This window comes from Polyodon spathula, chromosome 4 (genome assembly GCF_017654505.1).
Source record: "Polyodon spathula isolate WHYD16114869_AA chromosome 4, ASM1765450v1, whole genome shotgun sequence".
In the NCBI taxonomy this organism is placed as follows: Eukaryota; Metazoa; Chordata; class Actinopteri; order Acipenseriformes; family Polyodontidae; genus Polyodon; species Polyodon spathula.
The window spans coordinates 30,894,796-30,913,020 of NC_054537.1; the positions used below are offsets into that span (position 1 = coordinate 30,894,796).

An 18,225-nucleotide genomic window follows, 5' to 3' on the forward strand; every position below is an offset into this window, starting at 1 on the left:
TATTTATCAGTATAACAGTATCTAGTTCAGGACCAACAATAACACAAATGCATGAGAATTCATGCACATAGCAAATTCATAATGCTTAGAACCTGAAACTTTGCTTCAAATTCACTTGGCAGAGGAGTCATTGCCTGGCCATGGGTCTAAAATGATTTAAAAAAATTGCATTTACAACTTTCAGCTTTTTGAGAAAGTCAGAGAGCGCTAGTATATACAATAAGTAGTGTCACAGTAGCAAACAACATATTACATATGATTCTTTCATGGAATACACTTGGGGATTTGACTTTTGGTTTTAACCAATAAAAAACGATAAAAAAAGAAATAAATGAATGAAAATTGATTGTCGGCCACAACAATTGAAAACTCTCGTGCAGAATGTGACCATCATCAGATTGATGAATATATTACTTATCTAGAGATGGTCACAGGTTGTTCAGAGTAGGAACGAGGCAAGAAATAGAGATACTTAAAAGTAAACAATTGCTACTCGTGCTGGCTTTAAACCAGCACGATACTTGTTCACTGTTTGTTTTGGCCATTGTATCTTTCGTTTTGTGTTGTTTTGTACAACTTTTATTTTATAATTAAAATATGCACACCAGCGCTACATCCCCATAGTACTGTGTTTGTATTTCCTGGTCTGACGTCACCCACAAGCCGTTCTTGCCACAAGTCAATAAACACTGGAAAACCCCACAAAAACACTGGAAATGGTTACTCAATTTACATTGACTTGCCACCTTTCCCATTTAAAAACAAAACAAAAAAGAACTGCCTTTCAGTGCAGTTGGGCAATGTGCCTCCTTCCTGACTCGTATCTATCATTCATTGATTTGTTCTGAATACTTTAAACCACCCCAACTGAGTGGCAGCAAATTCTATATCTCTACTGGAGACTCCGCTTGCAAGATTTAAAACAAGATTACAATTACAGAAGAAGGCTTGTTTGCTTGACTTAAAGCTATATTACAGTTAGATAGTGAGAATTTAAAACAGTAACCTGAAAAACAATAATTTAAAACAGTATATAAAAAGTAATAGCCCTGAAAAAAACCCAACAATTTACATAAAACTCGAAAATAGGCAAAAATATCACTAAAAAATGAAATTAATAAAAGCTGAAAAACAGAAGCCCTAAATACACTCTTACTTACATGTTGATTCAAATGTGTATTTAAAAACAAAACAAGAAAAGATGTTTGACTCCTGTTTAAAGTCAGAAGAGATATTTCCCTCAACTTCCCTTCCTAAAGTTAATGTTGGACACTCATAGTCAATTATGAGTTGTAGTCTGCATTTTCGGGTTTTTATCTTTAAAAAAAAAAAATTATTTTATTTTAAAAATTTATTTTACATGTATTAAAATAGGGATAAAATCAGTAAAAAAAAAACAACAGGTTTTTAATTGAAACATCGGTAAAAATCGGGGTGGGATATCAGTATACACACTTGACATGGGGAATATGATGCATAGCAGTTCTGGTTTCTGATTAAGTTTAATGTTCCTGGCATGTCTGATGAAGCACACTCTGCAAGTCGAAGCCACATTTTCCCAAGTTAACTGGTACTTTGCAATCGTTTGGGAAATCGCTGTGCTGACGGAAACAGTATTATATATTTTTTTTTTCATACAGTATTTCATACAGTAAGTCAAAACCGTTAGATGTTGTGATCAGACAAAGAGACAGGCAGGCAGGCAGATGGATAAAGGCACAAATATAAAAATGTCATCTTCAAACGTTTAATTGAATCTTCAAGTATCAGAAATGATCAAGTTTTCTGCACATCTTGTTAATTACCTACACTTTAAACTTACCTGCAGCCTCTTATATACAACAGTTGCACTGAAACTACAACGATGTCTGCCAGGGACTCCCTGAAGTGTGAAATCAAAAAAAAAAAAAAAGAGTGAAAATTACACACATACCACTTAAACCTTACAGAATAGAAGCATCAAAACTTCAGAACTGCAGGCGTTTTTTTTACACTGTATAATTTCAGAGCAGGTATACAACAACCAAACCCTCTTGAAACTGAAGCATAAACATTAACTAAGGGGTTTTGTATGATCAACCTACACTTTGGTCGTTTTATAGCATTGGGTAATCGTAACAGATTTCATGACCCACTTATCCGTGGTTATCCCAGATTTCCTAATACTATATAATTTTCTATAAAAAATACTGCTGCGGTTTATCCTGCATGACAAAAGATTGATCAAGTCAGTTTATACATTATAAGAGCATTCAGTAGGTCCTATGAAATGCATCAGTTTCAGAAAGCATCATAGGTACGGGCTCCCGAGTGGCGCATCCAACAAAGGCGCTCCACGTGGAGCACCCTATAGACTGGGGATCGCAGGTTCAAGTCCAGGCTATGTCATAGCCGACCGTGACCAGGAGTTCCTAGGGGGTGGCGCAAAATTGGCCGAATGCTGCCCAGGTAGGGAGGTTAGGTCAACAGGAGAATCCACAGCTCAGCGACCCCTGTGGCCGATAGGGCGCCTGTGGTTCTGCAGTGGAACCTCCAAATCTGTGTTGAAGTGAGTCGGCAGGGGGGTTGCGAGCAAATAATAATTGGGCACATAATTGGGAGAAAACCGGGGTAAAAAAATTGGAGACGACTAAATTAAAAATAAATAAATAAAAAAAATCATGCCAGGTATGCCAGTATTATAGAGCACACAATCTGAATATGAAAATGTCAGCTTTTCCTACACATTTAAATAGATTATTTGTGTTGGTGAGGCTGACTAGGTCACACTAGATTTGAATAGAATGAGGAAGGCAGTTCATTCTCAATATTGGAGCAACAGAAGCCAGAATCACTCAGATAGTTGCAAACCTTATAAAATTGTAAGTGAAATGTACAACATAACATGCATTTCATTTCAAGCTTCTTACTTCAAGAGTATCAATCTCTATTTAACTTTTCCAACACTGCAGATCTGTACAACAGTCTTGGAAAGATAACTCCACTTGTGGGCAACATCAGGCACTATACTAAGCTGCAACCAAGACTTCTAAGATGGCGATTGAGTGTAATAAATATAAATGTTTTTCTTGATTGCAAAGCATGTAAAGGTAGGAGTATTTTTACCTGAAAGATCTCTCGGAGGTGATGCACAACTGGAGGCAGGTAGAGATCGGATACAGTTTCTTCCTGCAGCACCTGCACACTGCCCTTCTCTGTACAGGCAGCAAGGATGTAACAGAAACTGGGAGCAAGGAGAACCATGTCATCCTCCTGGAGGGACAGCAAAGTGGATATCAGGAACATAAGTCATACTCTAACAAACAAAGACAGCCCCTTTTAAAATTATATATATATATATACACACACACACAGTACCAGTCAAAAGTCTGAGTACACTTGCTGGAAACTTTTTTCACACATTGTCAATGTTTTACGTCGTATACATTTCTGTAAATACTCTTACAATATACAAAACAAAACATAAAGAGCATCAAAGCAATGTTCAAGAAAATTAAAAAATGTCTCTAAATCTTGGATTCCTCAAAATAGTCACCCTTTGCCTTAATAACAGCTTCACAAACACGAGGCATTCGGTTAACAAGTTTCAGCAGAAAATCACCCGACATGTCTTCTGCAGCAATTCCCAGAGATGTAGGGCACTTGTGAGTAGCTTTGCTTTGACTCTTCTGTCCAGTTCATCCCATACAAGTTCTATGGTATTGAGGTCTGGAGACTGTGCAGGCCAGGTCATTAGATTGAGTTGTCCTTCACCTTCCTTCTTCGCCAGATAGTTCTTGCACAACTTTGATGTGTGTTTTGGGTCATTATCTTGCTGAAGAATGAAGGACTGCCCAACTAGCTGTAATCCTGATGGAATGGCATGCCTCTGAAGTATGCTATGATAGCCACGCTGGTTGAGCTTGCCATGGACTTTGTAAAGATCACCAACTCTGTCACCAGCAAAGCAAACCAGACCATGACACTGCCTCCTCCATGCTTGACAGTGGGAACCACACATGCAGAACTCATACGCTCACCCTCTGTGTCTTACAAATACTCGGTGGTTGGACCCAAATAGTTCAAATTTTGACTCTTCGGTCCATACCACCGACTTCCACTCCTCAAACGTCCAGCTTCTGTGATTTTTGGCCTAGGCAAGTCTCTTCCTCTTATTCTGCACTCTTAACAATGGTTTCTTTGCAGCAATTCTTTCTGTTAAGCCAGCGTCATGCAATATCCTCTGAACCTTGTTCTAGTGATTCTGAGGTCACTGCCTTGGCTTGTGCCTGACTTGTTCTTGATTCTGAGGTCCTCTTGGAGTGCCTTGTTTCTTCAAATCGTTTGATGGTGTTGGCCACAGCAGTTACAGACACTTGCGAAGTTCTTGCGATTTGTCTTAAAGATTGACCTTCATTTCTTAAAGTAATTACAGTCTTTTTTCTTTGCTTAACTGAGCGTATTTTGCCATTTTCTGCTCCCTTACATTCAGGAATGACAAACTTGTGTCTATGCTACCTATATTTATAGTAATCATGGACCCTCACCTGTTAACAATAATTGGTGATGAAAGGTTAATTAGGTAACATGCTAGTTAACTCAGAGAACATCTAACAAAGACACTTTTATACTTAGGCCAGTGTTCTAACACCGTGTTATACACATTTCAGACTTTTAGCTGACTTGGGCTTCAGACTGAAATCCCCTTGCTTTGGGTGACCATTTCACTGAAATTGACAAGATTTACATTTTCATTTAAAAATTAAATTTTTGAATGTAATTCACTTATGATTATCAGTTTATATAAAGTACACATATCATATAATTAAATATTAAGTGTTTATAGACACGTTTATACAGTTAAAAACATAGATAATCATGAAAAACCTGGTTTCAAGCAGGTGTGCTCAAACTTTTGACTGGTACTGTATATAATATATTTTTTAGAGTGCCCACATTTTTTCCTCAATTTAGAATATTCAATAGTTTGTTCTCTACATCGCAATGGTTTTGCCTCCATAACCCTAATTGCTTAGGAATTCCACATGATGTACACTATGAGTGTGAGCCGGTTCCCTTGTAGTTATTCTTTGCATACTTTTCTGTATGGGTCTCCTGAAATTGAAAATATTTACCACAGAAAGAAGTGCTTCATTATTCTTATATTGTGTGATTCTTGCAAGTGCTCATTTTAATGGTGTTTTTTTTTTCTGATCAATTTAGTACTGTTCAATTTCTAGCCGACAAGGTATGGCAAGAATGTTTATGATCCAGTTGAAAAAAAGGTGTTACAAGTGAAATCTTAGTTTCACAAATGGACCTACTCCTCTGACTGACTAAGTCAGACATTGTCGCTGTCCTATGATTGAATCTCTCTACAGCCCTGGGCAGCTCAACAGGTTTCAGCATGTCTGGACAGTGCCCATATCTCCTCCCTGACGTGGGCAATGGGTCCCAGCAGTAGGAGGTACTAATAATAATCTCTCTGGAATGGTTGCCAGCCTGCTGCAGGGTGCTCACAACAATCTTAAATTATTCTAAGGCAACTTTGGCCAGGAACCAAACTCACAGCCTCCACTCCCCTTTTATCCAGAGGCATCAACCCCTGATTGGTTGAAAAAAGCAATGATACAAAATGTTCTGTTCTTCAGTTTCATTATCTCAAACCTACAACTACCCCAGGTGATAAGATTACTCAACAGTATTGAATTCACAAAATTATATCTTTATATCTTTTTTTAAATTTTTTTAAATTTGCTACCTGTATGGAACAATAGGTCCATTCTTTGTTTGTAGAGTGCTATATGGGTGACAGGGATGAAGCTGGCACAAATCATTCTTCAATATAGTTAAATTATTATCTTAACTAATTCATTATTAACCTCTTGTTAAACACATTACGTATGATACTATATTTAATGGCATTAAATGAAAACAATTTCTTTAGTGTTAAAATGAAAGTAATAAATACTTTAAAGTAGATGCTGATACTGCATTTACTAATTAACCCTTATCAAAGCCCTTGCTCAACACCATATCTTGGTATACTGGTGCCTGCAATGGTGACTCCGAAGACTGATGCATCATTCAATATGATGCCAGTCTCCTGGGTAAAATCAAGAACAAACCTCCCAACCATACTAACCCTCTGACTCTCCTGGCTTTTTCCATGCACTTTCAAAGGTACCAACGGAGGCCACAGACTGTCAATCAGGTTAAAGAGCCCAGCAGACCTTTAAAAGAAAAGGACATACACCTTTAACAGTCCTTCCCAGTCATGCAATTAGTCACTATTTCAAACTGATTGTTCTGAATTAGTTATGGTAAATTCCTCCTGGTGGCCTCTGGGTAGCTGCGATCGGCCATGTTTTATTACACACTATGGTGTGCCACTACGGAAATCCGTGATTAAAATGCACCAAAATATTGCACAGACAGCTAAAGTTTTTGTGAACCAGACAGAATTGTATCTGTTTACATACATAGCTTGACTGACAGGCTGTTCCCTTTGAAGATTATGGCTTTGATCAGTGTTTCCAGCGCTTGGTATTCAGAAAATGACTTAAAGAAAGATTTAGAAGTATCAGGGATAATAGAAGAGTTGTATGTACGTAGACCTCACTGCAAACCACTTTTACAGAAAATTCATAAAACAAACCATTTCAAGTTTGCCAAGAAATATGTAAAGGAATCTGAAGCATTCTTCAACAAAATTCTCTGATCCAATGAGACCAAATAGAACTTTTCCCCTGCAAAATGGACCACAGTATGTTTGGAGAAAAAAAGGGGATACCTTCAATGAAGAAAACCTTGTACCTAGAGTTAAACATGAAGGTGGATTGATCACGATATGGGGGTGTTTCAGCAGTTCAGGAAGGTGGATTGATCATGATATGGGGGTGTTTCAGCAGTTCAGGGACTGGAGACATTCATGTGATCGAAGATTGAATGAATGCAGCCATGCATCAAAACATTCTACACAGTACAATGATACCATCTGCTCGTAAGCTGATTGGCAGACAGTTTATCTTCCAACACAACACTGAGCCAAAGCATACAGCTAAGTTCTAGAATTCTTAGAAAACGATGATAAAGAGTTCTAGAATGGACTTGGCAGTTACCAGACCCCAATCCTATAGAAATGCTTTGGACTGATATGAAAAAAGCTGTAACCAAGCATTGTGGTTATAGTTAAAAAGTGGTTATAGTTTACTAAATAATTTTCCTTAATCTGTTACCTTGAATTATGGTATAATAAGTGTAGAGTGCCAATACGTTTGTCTGAGACTAAGAACATAAGAAAGTTTATCAATGAGAGGAGGCCGTTGGGTCTTAAAGGATCCAAGTGGTTTCTGCCACAACATTACTAGGTAGCCCACTCCATATAATTTAATCAAATACAGTTCACAATATATTTTTCTAAACATATCATTTTCTTATATTTACACTTGGGAGAAATCAAATTATTTCAACTGTGTATCGGGCCAGAAATTATTTGAATATATTGACTCCTGTTTCTCAATGTTTTACAAGTGTTCACTACACTTCTGTATTGTGTATGCATCAATTCACATACAAAAAATAGAAGATAGATTTTTATGTCAAATAATAAAAAAAAAAACATTTAAAAAGGGACAGACTTGTTTTTACTCTTTGGTAACTTTCAGAAGGAGTTTAGTTTTTATGACCAGTTACATATATAAAGTCTCTTGTTATGTTTGAGAGTCTGCAGTGCAGTGTTAGGATTACTGTATCTGTGGGATATCTGCTTTTGTGCAAAATGTAGACATATTTCCTAAAATATTTTCCCATAAATGTACCAGGTGGCTGCATCGATAGTCTCAACTGAACTTAGGCAGAAACAAGCTAATTGTGCTGGCACTTATGTATTTTTCTAGAGATAAAACTGTACATGCTAGTTGACCACCAGCTTTTTCAAACAAACATTCTGCCACTACAAGAGACCATAGGGCTATCAGTACTGAACACCACTGATGTTTCTTAAACTCGTCATTTTCAGTAATGATCGCTTCAATTCTGTGTTTTTTTTCGTCTCTCTGCATTTTGTATAATGCACTGCAGTAAAAATATTACTACCTGCAGATAATCTGACAGGTCTGTTTATGAGTTGGTTTTCAACTTCTTCATTTCCAACTTGCATTACATTAAAAAAGATACTGCAGGAATATGTACAACAAAGCAGAAAGTTAAGGAAAGTAAAATGTTGTATTCTAAACCCTGAAACCCTTCACTAACACAAATAACATTAATTAAAAAGAAATATTGCACCACATACCAATACGTGGAACAATTAAATAAGACCTTTAAAAAAAAAATTTATATATATATATAAAAGTATTCAGACCCCTGACCAATTCTCTCATATTACTGAATTATAAATGGTACATTGAAATTTCGTTCTGTTCGATACTTTATTTTAAACACTGAAACTCAAAATAAATTATTGTAAGGTGGCATTGGTTTTATGTTGGGAAATATTTTTAAGAAAAACAAAAAACTGAAATATCTTGCTTGCATAAGTATTCAACCCCCACACATTAATATTTGGTAGAGCCACCTTTCGCTGCAATAACAGCTTTAAGTCTTTTGGGGTAAGTATGTACCAGCTTTGCACACAGTGTCGGAGTGATTTTGGCCCATTCTTCTTATCAGATTTGCTCCAGGTTGTTCAGGTTGGTTGGACGACGCTTGTGGACCGCAATTTTCAAATAGTGCCACAGATTCTCAATGGGATTGAGATCAGGACTTTGACTGGACCACTGTAGGACATTCACCTTTTGTTCTTGAGCCACTCCAGTGTTGCTTTGGCCTTGTGCTTGGAATCATTGTCCTGCTTAAAGGTGAATTTCCTCCCAAGCTTCAGTTTTTTGGCAGACTGAAGCAGATTCTCTTGCAGTATTTTCCTGTATTTTGCTCCATCCATTCTTCCTTCAATTGTAACAAGATGCCCAGTCCCTGCTGATGAGAAGCATCCCCACAGCATGATGCTGCCACCACCATACTTCACTGTAGGGATGGTGTGTCTTGAGGCATGGGCAGTGTTAGGCTTGCACCACACATAGCGCTTTGTTTTGGCCAAAAAGCTCTATCTTGGTCTCATCTGACCAAGAAACCTTTTCCCACATCGCAGCTGGGTCACTCTCATGCTTTCTGGCAAACTCCAGACGTGCTTTCAGATGGTACTTTTTGAGTAACGGCTTCTTTCTTGCCACCCTCCCATACAGGCCAGTGTTATGCAGAGCTCTTGATATGGTTGACTGGTGCACCATTACTCCACTCCCAGCCACTGAACTCTGTAGCTCCTTCAAAGTGATTGTTGGCCTCTCTGTGGCTTCTCTCACAAGTCTCCTTCTTGTTTGAGCGTTGAGTTTTGAGGGACGGCCTTTTCTTGGCAGTGCCTGGGTGGCGTGATACAGCTTCCACTTCCTGATTATTGATCCAACTGTGCTCACTGGGATATCCAAACACTTGGATATCATTTTGTACCCTTTCCCTAATCTATGCATTTGTATTACTTTATCTCTAACTTCTGTAGAATGCTCTTTGGTCTTCATTTTCCTTCAGATTCACAGCCTTACCAATGATCCTTCAACAGTGGGGTTTTTATCCAGAAAATGTGAAAGGAACTTTAATGGTTCACAGGTGGTGGCCAAAGGTAAGGTAATTGTGTCCTTGTTAGGGCAATTTCTTTCATCGGTGCAAACTGGGAGCTTCTACAGCACAGCGGTTGAATACTTAAGCAAGCAAGATATTTCAGTTTTTTATTCTTGTTAAAAATATTTCCCAACATAAAACCAATATCACCTTACAATAATTGATAGTTTAAAAATAAAATATCAAACAGAATGAAATTTCAATGTACCATTTGTAATTCGGTAATATGAGAGAATTTGTCAGGGGTCTGAATACATTTGCTGAATACATACACTCATTAATGTAAGTAAAAGTAATTAAAAAACCTAATCCCTTTGACCTTGAGATTGACCAGCATAAATCATTGTCACTGTAAAATAAAAAACACAGACAACAATACGCAGTTTGTTATGTATCATACTTCTATAATTGCAAGGTAATTTATTTATTTTTTTTAATCACCTTGTAATAAGTTCTATATCCTCAATAAGGCTAATAATAATGATGACTATGTGCTTATGGTTGATTTACAGAAACCCCAGTGCTTGCTCAATGTGCACAGAATTGCGATATTTCCTTGATGATCCCGTAATGTTTTTCAAAACCAGATTTCTGAAAACAAACTCTGCAACCTTCTTTTTTTATATATGGATGGTTTCACACAAACCAAGCCTTTGGGAGTCATGAGAAAAATGTTGACTATGAAAGATATTATATATAGATATATATATATATATATATATATATATATATAGATATATATATATATATAATAGAGTGTGTCACCTTAACTAAAAACTGTTTAATTCATATACACTGCTTTTCATTGCCTGTAACTTTTTTTTTTCTGGAATGTGTTAACTGATGAACCCCAAAAAGCATAATACACAGTTGTATGTATGTTGATATGAATTTATATATCAACAGTTGGCTCTAGCTGGATCTAGACCATGGATTAGAAACTCTGGCTCTTCCACTCCATCTCATTTCATTGCATGACTGTGACCTCGTCCTTAATTATTAACTTGACAAAGCTAAAGATCAATTCCTTATCTTATCTACTGTACACCTGATCTTATAGGAATACGTATATTATGCATAATTATATTATATATATATATAATAGATATAATATATATCTAGTATATTATATATATATATATATATATATATATTATAAAATTTCGAGACAAAAACAAAAGATTATTAATCTTTCAAAAGAGCCATAAATCAGGTTTTACCTGTTGGTATTTTTTGACCACCGCAACTCCTCTACCAAATTTAAATCCAAATGCAATTCTTAAGGAACCAGTAAGAGTTGATAAATGTAACTGTAAATTTTGCAGTTAGATTTTGAGATCTGTCACTTTATTAATTGTCTAGTCAGTTCTTGGAATGCCATCATATCAGCAGTGTAAATGTGTAGGACTGCAACACTAGCAGTACTATACTGTGTGGCCTGTGACTGACTATAATTCCATCTATGAGTTTGGTTTTTCTGCATGTCTGGTACAAATTAAAATATACATTTAGTCTGTTAAAGGGTTGTCAAGCAGACTGGGGTTTTGCTACATATTTTGTGTGATAGCACGTGACCTTTATATTTCCTCAGCATTTCCTTGCATGAATGGACTGCAGACAAGGCCATATTTAATGTTAAACCTTTCACCGACCCCCCCCCGAGGGGAGGGGAGGGGCCGGTGGCGGGCGGGAGGGGCGGAAACCTCCGTCTCCGCCCCTGCCATACTCAGAACAATGCAGGGCATTCCAGAGATTCCTGTTGTATTAAAATAGTTAGAATGGCACAGTTAATACATACAAACAGCAAGCTGGAAGTGACTCTTGAAATATTGTATACATGGTCTTGACATTGATAGGACTCCGCATAGAATTCCCAGCCAAGAACTCAAAATTACAGATAATATTCCACAAACAGATGTCATGTTGATACATAACACTGTCATCAATTAAAACAGCCATCTGTCAAGTTTTCTAGCCTGTTATGCAGGCTAGCTGTATTTGGGAGTGTAAGAATGTTTTAAATATAAAAACAAGAGATACCCATCCTAGATTTGGATACTATTCAAATCACAGAGCACTGAATGAAAGTTACATTGAAAAGAACATCTAATTAAAAAAAATAAATCAACACAAGATCTGAAACCATCTGTGGGAAAAATACGATTACATGTATAACATTAAATATTGCACAAGACTAACTGATACATATTTAACAACCTGTAACAACAAACTGAGCACAGATCTTTATTTTATAGACGGGACTATCCCTATTCATACGTAGTAGTAAGAACATTGTTCACAGGTTATCTTTCAACACATCTAGATCAATAAAACATGATTTATGTGCAGATGCATAATCTGGCTATATAAACAACTGATGATCTGAAAAAGATGGCTCATTGCTTTAGATATTATTCCACCCTTAATGGCAGAAACAAAGCTACCCCTGCCTTAGTAAGAGTGTCAATTCTGAATCTGTTTTCAACATTAGAGGTGTACTTTTCAGATGTTAAAAAAGGCAACCCAGTAGAAATTGGAATCTCATTCTCTTCAGTAAGCGGGCCGTGATGGGCCTTACCTCCCTCGCGTTGTCCTCTGCAGCACCTTCATGCCCTTCAGGTAGCAGGATCTACCCTCCCATTTCTCACTGTCCTGCTGGAGCTTTTCTTTTGAGGAGCAGAAGGAATGGAGTTGGACCTCACTGAAAATCCCATACACATCTTGCACCAGAAGGCAAAGTCTGTGTGAAAAAATGTGCTTCTGTAAATTGGTACACCACATTTTACCTAATAGACTGTGGTCTAGTTGTTGGAGCAAAGAAACGGCATATAATGGAGATCTCCTTACAAACGTTTTGTTTGTTTCCAGCTAATGTCTTCATGATTTTGTCTAATCCAGAGATTTATTAATGTATTTGTATTTATTTATTTATTTTTAAACTGGGTAGAAAGTTATCTAGAAACAAACAAAAAAAAAGTTACAGAACGAACAATGCAGCTTGTGTAGATTTACTTTATACATTTAAACACAGTGTTTAAAATTAATCTCATTTGCAACATTAACCCTAATCTGTGTCATTAATTTATTTTTGTTCTTTGAAGCAATACAGTACCTAGAAGGAGGAAGGGAACTTTACAGTGTGCCTAAAAAATACGTAGAGCCCCAATTAAAGTAAAAAAACAACAACAACAACAACAACAAAAAAAAACAAACACAGAACAAGATGATATTCATGGGGCTAAAAACTTGAATCACTGTATAGATAGAATGTATGCTAAACTGAATAACTGAAACACTGGTCTACATTAATTTGTTTCTTATAAGTATTAAAATTGAAAATTCACTATGCTGGAAGACACACAAAAATCTAGAAACAAAACCTGTGTGCAATGTTCCAAGTGCTTAATTCCTTTTTTCAAAGCAGACTTGCGGAATGACAAAAAAAAAAAAAAAAAAAAAAAAAAAAAACACATCTCCTGACTGCTTCAAGTCAGAGCACAGCTTCCATCACCTCTGAAATGCGAGTAAACAGCAGTGATCTGATCACGTGCGGACCGAGCTGGGAAAGGAAGGCTGTGCTGAGTGCACAGTGTGCAGGAGAAACATACTGGGGAGGTGGGTACTGCAGGAGACGGCCAAAGTAATTCATCTGAAAATACGATGTTTTCCCTTTGAACCTGAAATATGTTTTTCAGCTCAATTCTTGACTTAAAAAAAAAAAAAAAAAAAAGAGCAGAAATTATTCTGATTCCTTTCTTTAGTATCTGTTGTTTCTTCACTCTCCCTGAATGTTTCCATAGAACACATTCTCTGATCTCAATGTGTTCCCAGCTAATCACTTCAGACCCCTAATCATGTTCATTAGGCTTATGGTCACAGCATCTAGTGCTGCAAAAGACTGCTAGTTTGCATGCGTTCAGTAACAGAATGAGAGGAGGGTGTAAATTCTTGGGGGTTATTGTTTTTTTCTTTGAGTAAGCAAAGCAAAGACCAAGGCAAGGCACAAGCCATAAGTTCTAATATACACATAAAAAATAATCCAACAGCACTATTTGAACAGGCTTTGTAGGATTGCGAGCTAGATTTTCTACAACCTAAACCGTGTTGGAAATGTGCATACTGCATTATTAGTACACATGGTGAACAATACTTTTCTATAAACTTTGTTATTTTACAGTCTTATTATACATGGTGGTGGCTCGAGACTGTTTATAATAAGGTTGATAAGAAACTGCTAACTTCAATTTTTAAAAACAAACTCTACCACCAGTACATGATCGCAACAAAATGAACAATTATTGCCTGAAAATTTAAAGTTTTATCTGCAGCAGACATGAGAGACATTTGTGGAAGAGCAGAATAATGCACATATTCTTAGAAAAACAATAAGAGACACATATTTAGAAAGAAATGACCTCAGCCACATGACCTCCACGAGATGTCAGGCAGAGTAAAGTGATGGCCCTCAGAAAGCAGAGGCCAGAGTGATGAGGAAAACAACTCCCCCTCCAAAAAAGTCAAACGAAATTTCTACTCATGTCTTTTACCCACCACTCAAAGTGTTAAAATTAAAAGTTTAAAAATAACTGTTAAAAAATAAACTTGAACTTCCAATGTTTTCAAATTCTGTTTACCAATGTTATTCTCAACACTTCAATTGTTAAAAATATGCACTGCTGGTACTACAATTTCTGTCTCATGTTATTATGCATATAACAAAATCTCTACCAAAACTGTACATATAAGGTTGTAATTCTATCTCTGGTTTCTGGTGGCACTGATCAACAGAAACACTTGATAGAATTACAGGCTTATTCTACACAGCTGGGTGTACATTATTCTGTAAAAATAATTATGACAACAATAATATAATCCAAGCTTCCTTCCAAAAACAACAATGTATGCAGTGACATTTCTAAAAGCAGAAGCAGATGTACCCAGTTTTCTCATGAATAAATCCTTTGGCAGTTAATTTATTAAGGAAATAGCTGCTTTTGGAATTTCATTAACATGCTACATCTGCCTCTGCTAAATAGAAAAGGGCATAGGTAGTACAGAACAGTCACTGGAATGAGCACAACACAATGGTACTTCCCTCTGTGAAAGGGCCTTGCTGTACCTTCACCTACTGTACTCACAAGCAAAAATAAACAAACAGTAACATACAAATGTGCCTGATAAATTGTAAAAAACAAATACAAATAAATAAGAAAAAGAAATCACTGTTTCTAGCTGGATGACTTAACAGCATCTGAAATTAGAAATTCACATGGTGTAAGCTTAATGGGCAACTATTGTACCGTGCATGGCTATCACGGTCATTGTGTTTCGCTTCTCTTATGGACCTAGATATTTGGATCCAGACCAAACTAGCTAAGTTAGTCTAGACCAACACTTATGGATTTCCTTTCAGTTAGCAAGCACAGGAAGGAAAGATACATGTTCACAATGTATTAGGATACATGTGTGGCCTTGTAGACTTGTTGCAAGGGGTTATCTGTGCAGGCAGAGGCAAATTAACATTGCACACCACAAATCAATTTTGACACAACATGAAAAGAGTAGCATATCGTGGGTTTGGGTTAGGCAAACCCCCAAAAGCTTGGATATCCCCTTTAGTTGTGTTCTGCACAGTGGTAATTCATGGCTTTACTTATTATCCCCTACATGGATATAGTGGAGGCATGTTTTAGATACATACAAAGAACATACATTTACAGAACAGCAATTGTTATAAACTTTGCTGTGGACATTCTTTAGCACAAGTTGTTAAGAGTATCAGAATCTGGGGTATATGGATGGAGAGGCATGCGTACATGTTATTTTTTATCCCAAACTTTTCTTCGTCATTATGTAACTGCTTCAGATGAAATCAATCTAGTAAATAACCACAAGGCAAAAGAGACAAGGTATGAATTATTCTAACCTAGTGAGAACTTGAGCTGACAAAAACTGAACCACATTCCATCTTCAGGTTGTGGTGTTTTTCCTTCTTTTTCTTAGCCCTGCCCCCAGCTCCCACGCTTGTTTGCTGTTTCCCCTAGGCGAGCTGCTAGCTCTGCTTTATTTGAGAAGCTTGTTATTATGAGTAATATGACGTTTGTAGCAGCTCCAAGGCACTTCCAGGAACTGGCTGCTAATAAGCCATAGTTTGTTATGCCAGCTCGTGACAGGCAGTTAAAACGACTGCGTGCACACACATTGACAACACTCCAGCTCTGAAATGAGGCCTCAATGGGAGAGATTGAGTAGGCGGAATGCCTTCCCGTTCTCCTTAACAACTGGAGCACAAGACGTTATGATAAACATCACACTTGAAACCAGACACCCACAGCACATTGTGTTCCCTCTCAAGGACAAAAACAACCTGCTCCTGCCTGCTCTAAGTAAACAGTTAATCCTCTTGTTTATTAAACTTGGAATTCATTAGCCTTTTCTACTGTGAAACACAAAACTAAATGATCATAAAAAAAAAGACAGATGGTGATGCTCATTAAGACAGTATAGAAGCAGAATACTGAAAGAAATGATTGGCACTTTCACTTTCTTTTCCGCCTCGGGTTCGAGTGCAAAGCATAGTGAAGAGGTCAGTGTGTTAAACTCTCACATGCTCTTCTCAGCTAAAATGTTTAGAAACTTTAAACTCACCAGCACATGGCATCTCATTTCCAGTGGCTTTCTGTTTGTTCCAAGTTCTACAGATGGTTGACCAGAAACAGAAGTAGGTTAAGCGATTCAGTTACAGTCACACAGAGCAGGGCATGTCACCTGGTCCTAAGGAATTACCAATATGCCACAAAGTCTAAAAAGGGATCAACGTTTTTGTTTAAAGTGGTCTAACCTTTAGCCTGTTATCATTAAGATATTCTACGAGTTATTGTTCCTTTCTTAGTCGTAACAATCCCTGTCCACCTACCCCAACAGACTTAAAACAACCCAATAGTTAATAAAAGGCATTTGCATGCTTATTAAAAAAAGCGTTTTGGAAATGTGCAAGTTCCTTCATTCTTTTTTTATGATATGTAATCAGACAACTGTTTTTGGAGTGAAAATATATTTTTTATTTTTAAGCATCACATTCAAAATAAAGCACGGCTGCTCCGAAATGTTATTTGATTCTAGAGACCTTAGGGACAAGGATTTATTAGCAAAAGCAAATCACTGTTATCCTGACTGGAGCCAAGTCTTTTCCCACAAACAATTGTATTCACACATGCAAACAGACACACACACATATCTGAACTTGCATACTTACATCCACATACAGTGTCTATAGAAAGTCTACACCCCCTTTCAAAATTATCACCTTTTTTTGCCTTATAGCCTGGAATTAAAATGCATTAAAATAGTTTTTTTTTTTTTTCCATTTATCTACACATCCTACCCCACAACTTCCAAAGTGAAAAAAAATATTCTAGAAATGTGTAGAAAATTAATTATAATTCTAGGTTCCCTCTGCTGGGTAGTGCATTTCAAAGCAAAGATTCAACCACAGATCAGGGGATGGGTATAAAAAAATATCAAAGGCCTTGAATATGCCTTGGAGCATGGTCAAGATGATATTAAGATGTGGAAGGTGTATGGCACCACCAAGACCCTGCCCAGATCAGGCCGTCCCTCCAAACTGGATGACTGAGCAAGAAGGAGACTGATCAGAGAGGCTACCAAGAGGCCAATGGCAACTTTGGAAGAGCTACAGGCTTTTATGGCCAAGACTGGTCAAGTGTGCATGTGACAACAATACCCCAAGCATTCCACAAATCTGGCTTGTATGGTAGGGTGGCAAGAAGGAAGCCTTTACTCAAGAAAGCCCACCTTGAATCCCATTTGAAGTATGCAAAAAAACACTCTGGAGATTCCGTAGTCATGTGGCAAAAAGTTTTGAGGTCTGACGAAACTAAAAATGGAACTTTTTGGCCTAAATGCAAAGCATTATGTTTGGCGCAAACCCAACGAACACCATCCCTACTGTGAAGTATGGTGGTGGCAGCATCATGTTATGGGGATGTTTCTCATCGGCAGGGACTGGGGCACTTGTCAGGATAGAAAGGAAAATGAATGGAGCGAAGTACAGAGAAATCCTTGAGGAAAACCTGCTGCCCTCTTGAAGAAAGCTGAAACTGGGATGGAAGTTCACCTTTCAGCATGACAACGGCCCAAAGCACACAGCCAAAGCTAGACTGGAGTGGCTGAGGAACAAAAAGGAAAATGTCCTTCAGTGGTCCAGTCAGAGCCTCGACCTAAATCCAATCGAAAACTTGTGGCATGAATTGAAGATTGCTGTCCATCAACGCTCCCAAGGAACTTGACAGAGCTTCAACAGTTTTGTAAAGAAGAATGATGAACAAATATTTCCAAATCTAGGTGTGCAAAGTTGGTAGAGACCTACACCAACAGACTCACAGCTGTACTTGCTGCCAAAGGTGCTTCCACCAGGTATTAACTCGGGGGGGGGGGGGGGGGGGGGGGGGGGGGGGGGGGGGGGGTAGAGACTTATCCAATTATAATCTTTCAGTTTTGTTTTTTTAATATATAATTTTTCCTCAATAAAAAACTTTTTTCCCCCTGAAC

At 37.4% G+C, this 18,225-nt stretch overlaps 1 protein-coding gene across 2 annotated transcripts in view; it reads right to left on the minus strand.

Annotated features, from left to right (window-relative positions):
* The window catches only part of spidr (scaffold protein involved in DNA repair), a 110,663-nt gene that overhangs the window by 11,719 nt on the left and 80,719 nt on the right, over window positions 1-18,225 (minus strand). For both annotated transcript variants that reach the window (XM_041247651.1, XM_041247652.1), the window contains exons 11-14: window positions 12,233-12,394; window positions 6,125-6,212; window positions 3,106-3,252; window positions 1,823-1,882 (exon numbers count right to left, since the gene is read on the minus strand). In XM_041247651.1, the coding sequence (XP_041103585.1) occupies window positions 1,823-1,882; window positions 3,106-3,252; window positions 6,125-6,212; window positions 12,233-12,394 (457 nt within the window). The remainder of the gene's footprint in view (window positions 1-1,822; window positions 1,883-3,105; window positions 3,253-6,124; window positions 6,213-12,232; window positions 12,395-18,225) is intronic.